Below are 8,461 nucleotides of genomic sequence, written 5' to 3' on the forward strand. Positions count from 1 at the left end.
CAAAGACAGACAAGCAAACAAACTCAAGCGCAATACCCTCTCCTTCAGCAAGGGTAACTAGAACAAAGTCGATGGCACATCATCCTCTCCCAACACTTCCCACCTAAGGCAAAGTTGAAAGATGGAAAAAAGTACCACCAGGAATAACCCAATATGAAATTTTAAGATACTTTTTTTTTTTGACATTTTCACCCCATGACCCTCAGTCCCCATCTCCTGGGAGTAAAATTTTAAAAAACATTTCAAATATCACGTGTCCCCCAACGTTGATTACACATCAAAATATTCGGTGGATTGTTTTGGAATGTACCCACAATTACATTTTTTGGTATCTGACTTTCTGACCACGCCCCCACAGGGGGGGGGCGGGGCCAAACATGGCACGGAGCTTGCACCTTCGTGCCATGTGGTGATCATAACTACCAAGTTCGGTGAATTTCTGCTGAAACCGTTTGAGGAGACAGCGTGATGGACGGACGGAAGGACGGACAGACACACAAATACAATCTGCCCCCATTTTATTTTTCTTCTAAAAAGCTTGGGGATAACTTGTAATGGGAAGAACAATGGACAAGCCGGCTATTCTTTAAGCTTGTATTCATTACCTTCGCCAGAGGAGAGGGTATTGCATTTGGGTCCATTTGTTTGTCTGTGTCTCTCTGTTTGTCCGCACATAACTTTTGTGTTTTTCTTCGCAACTGCTTGCTGGATTGAGTCAAAATTTTCACCATTGGTGTGACTACTCGTGAAGAATGTTTTAATCATAATTATGACCTCATAGGTCACGTGGTGTGGCAGCCATATTGGAAAAAGGGAAAAATGTTGAGGGTCATCTCGGGATAAAATGGTCCACAGAAAAAAAATTGACGAAGTCATCGGTCACGTGATTCAGCAGCCATATTGTTAAAAATAATTATAAATAAAACCTTCAAAAATCCTCTTCTCTGAAGTGGCTGAACAGAGAGAGGTGAAACTTTACATGTATGACCACCTGTCCATGAGGAACAAAAGGTTCACACATATGATAGCATAGGTCACATGGTTTGGCAGCCATCTTGGATTTACCCTAAAACCTGATGTAGTACTGCTCTCCCCTCTTGGCTGGTGCTCCTGCCTCCCACCTTTCTCGGCTTCACGCTGTCGAAACCAGGGCATTTAAGATCATCGGCATCTCCCGCAATGAAGCTGAGTCTTTGGGCCTCTCACACAATCACCGCAGGTTGGTCGGTGGTCTTTCTGTCTTCTACCGACTCCTCTCCAGCCTTGCCCCCCCTGCTCTCTCTGCGATTTGTCCCCACCACATTTCCACAGGGCGCTCAAGGTCCGCCAACAACCCCCTTCTGGTAAAACTACCAAAATCACGAATCACTGCTCATCTTCACTTTCATTCCTCTTTTTTCCCGCCTTTGGAATAAACTTCCTCACTCTATTCTTTCCCATTCTTCCCTCCAGGCTTTCAAAACAGCTGTTCACCACCACCTCTTATCTTCCCCCATCCAAATCCTCAATCTTTTCTTCCCCCGATAATCCACCCAAGCCCACTTCCTTCAATTCCCCTGCTTTCCTTCCTGAAAGTCCCTGTAATGTCCATCTTCTCTTCGCCATGTTCCCCGTCCCATCCCCATCCCTCTCCCTTCCACAGTTCACCTAATGTGTCTGTTCCCCACTGTTTTGTCCCTTCCACTCCCACCTCTCTTGTCTCATGCCTCCTTGCTGTGAGTTGTGCGTTAGCTCTCATACGAGCCTCGACCAAGGTATACAAAAAAAAAAAAAAAAAACTATAAAAGTACACCACTCAAAAGAAGTCATGGCGAGGGTCTGCAATCTCTGATTGCTCTTTTTCTTGTTTGTAGTTGGGTCCAGCGATATATCGATATACCGGTATCCCAGTGGGGGAGGAGAAACGCTATGAAAAAAAAACAACCTGGTTTATCACCAAGAAATCAAAAAGGTGTTTCCAATATTTAAATACCGTACATGGTTTAAAAAGCTTTGATGCATTCGGCTACACCTGGAACAAGGAACGTAAGACATCAAGACATACCAGGAAGTAGGTACAATAGGTTTTAACTTTTAACCCTTAGCACTCGAGCACCGTACAAGCAAGAGTGTTTTTTTTTTTTTTTTTTCGCCCTTGTGGCTGTTCTTAAAGCAATTGCCAATTGGTCATTTTATATGAATCAGGTGGGCTTTTGAAAGCAGTATAATGAGAGACCAAATCCAATCTGTAGAAAATGAAGTATGAATCCTCACAATGTTGATTCACCAAGACTCCATGAAGGAATATGTTGCTCACCATTTACAGGGTTATCAGGAAGACTCCTAATGGGGATACCTTAGTGGGTGAAACAATTACAGCTCAATTGATAGCTTGTTTACACTATCAAGCTGGCTTATGTGCACCCAAATCCCCAAGTGAGACTTTGTTTGACATCAGCCGAAGGCGAGTTATCTCTGGCACTCGGAAATTAGTAATTCATGCTCTAACTTAAAACAGTGTTTAAATCGCAAGCCCCCCTGAGTTGCCAGCAAGACAATCTAGAACTCTACCCCTTGCGCTAAACCCTAAATTAAAGCTTCCAAAAACTGCTTGGCCAGCTTGCGGGCCTCAGCTCGGCGGGATGAAAAGAGGACCGATGGTTGCCAACATCGCTGGTTCATCCTGCAACACTCTTAGTCTGGAGTGACATTTGGGACCCTGGTTTGAATCCCATCACCTGTAACAATTGGTGTCAGGAGTGGGATCTTGGAACATGGTGAGGGTCATGGTGTCAGGAGTTTCTAAATTTAGTGTCAGCTGGTATTGGGAAAGTGCAGGGGATTGAGCTGCAAATTTAAAACTGTTTTCTTTTTTGGAATTCATCAAGCACATGTGGGAGGAAAGCCGCTGCACAGAAATGCGTATGTGATAGATTAGGTGGCACGAGGAAGCAGCGAGGATGAGGGAAGTGTGCCTTGGTTTGGGAATTAGTGAGGACCCTAGGGTAGGAACCTCCTCTATTCCTGAGTGATCAAGCTCAGAATCAAGCATGATGTCCAACCAGGTCATATTACAATTATGAACACAACAGAATGATCAAATTAAGGAATTGAAAAACCAAAACAGATAACGAGGAACACAAATGAAGGGAGATATGAATAAAATGGGAGAGCAAAATAATGAACAAAGTGAACGAATGAGGAATGAAATGAATGAGATGAAAAGTGATTTGGGGGTGAGGTTGGAAGAAATAAAGAATGAACTGTGAGAGCAAATGGATGGATTGGAGAGGAAAATGGAAGGTCAATTGGAAGACAGACTGGGAAAACTGGACGACAAATTGGAGGACAGGTTATAAGAGATAGAAGGGAATATGGCAGAGGAGTTTGAATTGAAACAGAGTTAAATTTAAAAATAGAAGAAAGTAAAATACAGGCAGTTAAAATGGGAGAAGAATTAGAAAGCAAAATTGGAGCAACAAACACCAGCGTTGATAAGATGAATGAAGACCTGGAACATTATCGCACCTGTGTGGATGCCAGAATGCACCAGCAGAGGAATGGGAATGGCTGCAGCACCAGGGCAGTGGTTTATCAGAGGAAATAAAGGGCTTAGAGGCCTGTATAACTGAACAGGAGAATGCTTGGTCTGGTGTGAGAGGAGGAGGAGGAAGAGGAGGAAGAGGAGGAAGAGGAGGAAGAGGAGGAAGGGGAGAAAAACTGCCTCAGAGAGAGAAATGCTTTTGTCAGCCACCCCCTCTTCATGCCTCACCTGTCTTATCTGGTCATTGTGCCTGCCACGCTTAAATCCTCTATCGACATACCCAAGGAACTAAGGCCCACCTGGTTGCTCGTTTCCTCCCCTCCCCTATCTGTGATTGAGTCCGGTGCGTGATGCCAAAGAAATTATAGTTCTTCGGCTGCATATAATTATCTATTTATTGCATTTCCCTCCTTCTCTCCCAACCTCATGTCATATTCCTCCATCGGGTCAATCTTCCCCTGGTGTTGTTGTGTTCGGAAATAAACCCGTTGGTTTTACAAGAGCTAAGATTCTTGTGTCGCTCCTCGGTTCTCGCGTGTATAAGACCACCATCATTCAAACGCAGTCCGAGGGAGTTAAAGCAAGGTCGGTCCATCCGTCCAGCGTCGGTGTTAAACGGCCTGGCCATGACAATAATATACAGAAGTCTGAAGACGACGATGGTTCACAAGCGGTATTTGACGATGTAGATCGTTTCAGAAGTCAAGGATGAGACAATGTGATAATGTTTGACCAAGTTATAAAAATGATCAACATGATGTGGTACGAGTGACAGGTTATTAGCTGGGCAATTCCGCAGTTAGTAACGTTACATTTTAGGGACATTCTCATTATTAAGATAAGAGTCCTTTCTCTATCTGTGGATGTAAAGTCTCATTAATGTCACCAGAGATCAACCTAGTCTAGACGTAGAACAGAGCAAAGAATGAAATCATTTCATGAAACATTCTAGAAGAAAGAACTGCTTTTAATGCCGGTTAGTAACGTTACAAAAAAAGGACGTTACTAACCGGCATTAAAAGCAGTTTTCTTCTAGAATGTTTCATGAAATGATTTCATTCTTTGCTCTGTTCTACGTCTAGACTAGGTTGATCTCTGGTGACATTAATGAGACTTTACATCCACAGATAGAGAAAGGACTCTTATCTAAATAATGAGAATGTCCCTAAAATGTAACGTTACTAACTGCGGAATTGCCCAGCTGCAAAATGTCGAAAACCCGGTTTTGTTCAACAACTTTAGAAATTTGACCTTTGCATAACCTTCAAAGGTCACAAAACAATGTTGTGGACATTAAAATAAGGAAACAGGATACGTGATAAAGCTTAATGGAGTTAGTTCGTCGAAGAAGGTCGAAAACCCGGTTCGATTCCCACAACTTTGAAAATTTGACCTTTGTGAACTTTAAAGGTCAAAGGTCAAGGATTATGACCTTTGGTGCAAAACTTCCTCTGGAACATTCCAGGAACAATACGTCATATAGGCTATATGGAATTTCGCACTCCTCGGATTATCCATACTTTGATGAAATCAGCGTAAAAACAAACTTGAAGGGGGCGCCACGGGCAAGGTGTTCGAGATAGAGCAAAATGGTTTCAAGACTTTAGGTGGGGAATGACCTCAAGATGATGCATAAAAAAATATTGTCATCCTAGCTCTCAATGTTTGGCTGGTCGTATGATTTTTATGTCAAAATTCGAAATTTTCTAAGTTCGTGACCTTGTGACGAAAATGAAAAAAATAAATAAATAAATAAATAAATAAACCGAGCTCCGTGGGGCTATGCAGGTGCCATTGGGCTAACCAAATACCGAAACCCCTGCCAGATTCGACAAACCCCTCGGAGAAGATGCAAATTGAAATCGGCTACCCCCTAAAAACACGTTTTTTTGGGCGTGGCTCCGCCCATAATGGGTGCACCACGCCCATTCTCAGGAAAACAACTAGATGATGATATAAACCTCCCACCAAAATTGTATCAGGATCGGATCAAAACCCACGGAGCTATGCTCGGGACAGACAGACAGACAGACACACACAACAATAACGAACATAGTGGTCACTTATTTTTTTCGTGAACCAATAACCAGAATGGCACTCGGTAGAGCATATACCTTGGCCACGTAATGCCTGATCCACGAGAAAATATCTGGCCCATTACATTTTTTGAAACATCATGCTATACAGCACGACATCGTTTTTAGCCCCATCTCTCAATGGAGAATCATTAAAAAAAAAAATTAAATAAATGGGCATACCATGTCAAGTGTACACACCCTCCTGACACAAATACCTCATTTTCTCCCCATATGTTGGTCATTTATTCACTTGGGTGAAAAAAACTCAAAATACCAACTTTTAGACATGTGGGCCCATTTTAGGGGCCCCCCAAATTTGGGTGCCCCCGGCTGCCCCACAATCTTCCAGAGGCCATGTCACAGGTTGTAGTGGTCCGATTTGGCTGATCTTGGTATCAAAATGCTCGTAAAAGCGAGATCTTTCGAATCGCGTAAAGTAAAATCACTCCGAAACAGTAATTCAAAAAGTTATAGTTTGGGGCACCGTTTGACCTCGGGCCCCCGCTCCCCAGCCAAACCGATGGTCCCAATTTTTTCGTGTGAGAATACCCCTTCATATACTCCAACACCTCAGCATAAATGAAAATGGGATCCCAATGGGTTCACGCATGGCAAAGATTGATGTTGGGGGACTCGGGTGCTGGACACACAATACATAGCACAATATTTGAACACAAGATTTCCAATACACTATATCAGTATATTGTACATAAATTTTCCATATGCACATGCAGGAACTGGAAGCGATACTAGTACGAGTAAGAATTTTTCCTTGCATATTATAGTCAAGATTTTTTTGCCAACCAATGTTTTATTTGACTTCCAGCACATCATAAGCACATTCCAGCACATCCGGTGTGCCCCTTTCCTTTATTCCAGCACATCATAAGTGCCCCTCTAGTTAACACTGGTTCACCGTCTAATGGCGTCAATAAAGTCTTGTTTAATGGGAATATTTCATCAGAGCACACGATACAGGAATGCCACCAAAGATGCCACCTTGCTCCACCTGGCCAACAACCCGGCCCCAAGAAGCTCCTGCACCATTTTCGTCGTTGCCACCGCGGTCATCGGGCCAAGGTTCATCTCAAATCCTGTTATCGATATTTTAGCTCAAAGTTAGAGAAACCCGCAGTGCATTCCAATATTTCTGACGAAAAGTGTCAATTTCACAATTTTACTGAATCAAGTACGAGCGTTCCTCAAAGCCTTCAAAAATCGGTTTGCCAATACTACCCAAGAAGGTCCACGATGGTCCAGAATACTGAACCCCAAATACATTTCATTTGAAAAATACTGACCTGAGACGTTGTCATCAGGCTTGCTCAACCTCAACATAACCTCTCTGTATGAACTAACTGGCAGGACCTGAGAGTTAAACTTTTCACACGAGGTCAGACATCTTGTCAGCGATCCGAAACCGTATCCAATCCAGAGATGGGAGCGAAATGCATTTTCTGAGCACATTTCATCATGTTGGGTTTCAGCCTCAGAGTCGATAGACATCATTGCAGTTTTACAGGTTGCAGCAAGTCCGGCGTTGGCTCGGGATCCGCGGGTCCGGAGTTCAAATCGCACTCGGATGTTCAATCAATACCAGGTGGGGTTGACTCAGCCCGTCATCCTTTTGAGGTCGGCGAAATGATTGCCAGCTTGCTGGTATCCTGTGTCGGAGTGGCGACCCGTCCACGATTGTACCCAAATAGCCAAGGAGACTGCTCAAGCAGCACCGACACTGTGCACAGAGTATGGTCCCGATGGATGGACGGATATCCGCCGAATTAACACCAGGTGGAGTTGACTCAGCCTGCCATCCTTCCAGTGTCGGCGAAATGAAGCACGAGTATACTGGTAAGAGGGGCACTGCATCAGCGGCATTCCACCTGATTTCCCTGCATCACGAGCCAGGGTTTCAGACACACACCCGGGATTGTAATAACGTGTCGAGAGCAGCACTAAAAGACCTCGAGGCATCGTCCGAAACAAGACCCGTGTCCACTCGTCGAGTGACCTTGCACAAGGCCTCGGATACATCGGGTCGATGAAAACACACAGACACACACACACGTACACGTACACGTACCGGGAACACGGCTCCTTTCGTCGAACACCTTTGTGCGGGTCTCCAGGTGCTCAGAGCCCGAGGGAGAGTGACCGCGGACGGAGAACAGAGCCGCATGACCCCCGCCGCACGAGCCACACACGAAGACCTCCACAGCGTCGCCATGATTACCGATCACGTGACGTCGGTGAGACTATGTCCTTTTTTTGTGGAAAGTTTAAAAACGATTTAAGACTTTGAGTTAAATTTAAACATTTAAAAACAAACAAACAAAAAGGTTTTTTACGGTGTTGAAACATTTTTATACTTTAAAAGAACACAAAGGTGAGCTCGCGGTTAACCTATACACCGCTCCTTAAATGACGTGCTCATTGGCCAATAGACTTGTCATATTCACGAATCAAATGTGAGAAATATCAATAAAATACAACTAGCAAATGCACAAGCAAAATAAAATACATTTTGGTTTATATTACTTCATGACGTCTTCTTTAAATGCTTCTTCTTATTCTTCTTCTTTGTCTTCGACTTCTTCTTCTTCTTCTTCGTCCTCTTTCCTTCTTCTTCTTCTTCCTCTTCTTCGTCCTCCTCTTCTTCTTCTTCTTCCTCTTCTTCGTCCTCCTCTTCTTCTTCTTCTTCCTCTTCTTCGTCCTCCTCTTCTTCTTCTTCTTCTTCGTCCTCCTCTTCTTCGTTCTCCTCTTCTTCTTCTTCTTCTTCCTCTTCTTCGTCCTCCTCTTCTTCTTCTTCTTCTTCATCTTCTTCGTCGTCCTCCTCTTCTTCTTCTTCCTCTTCTTCGTT

At 43.8% G+C, this 8,461-nt stretch overlaps 1 protein-coding gene across 2 annotated transcripts in view; it reads right to left on the minus strand.

Annotated features, from left to right (window-relative positions):
- Positions 1–7,872, minus strand: part of NDUFAB1 (NADH:ubiquinone oxidoreductase subunit AB1) — a 15,390-nt gene extending 7,518 nt beyond the window's left edge. For both annotated transcript variants that reach the window (XM_085856433.1, XM_085856434.1), the window contains exon 1: positions 7,685–7,872. In XM_085856433.1, the coding sequence (XP_085712559.1) occupies positions 7,685–7,828 (144 nt within the window). In that variant the 5' untranslated portion in view covers positions 7,829–7,872. The remainder of the gene's footprint in view (positions 1–7,684) is intronic.
- Between the last annotated feature and the right edge of the window lie 589 nt (positions 7,873–8,461).

The sequence above is a fragment of the Eptatretus burgeri genome, chromosome 15 (assembly GCF_056783735.1).
Source record: "Eptatretus burgeri isolate ZD-2024b chromosome 15, Ebu_testis_v1, whole genome shotgun sequence".
Lineage (NCBI taxonomy): Eukaryota > Metazoa > Chordata > Myxini > Myxiniformes > Myxinidae > Eptatretus > Eptatretus burgeri.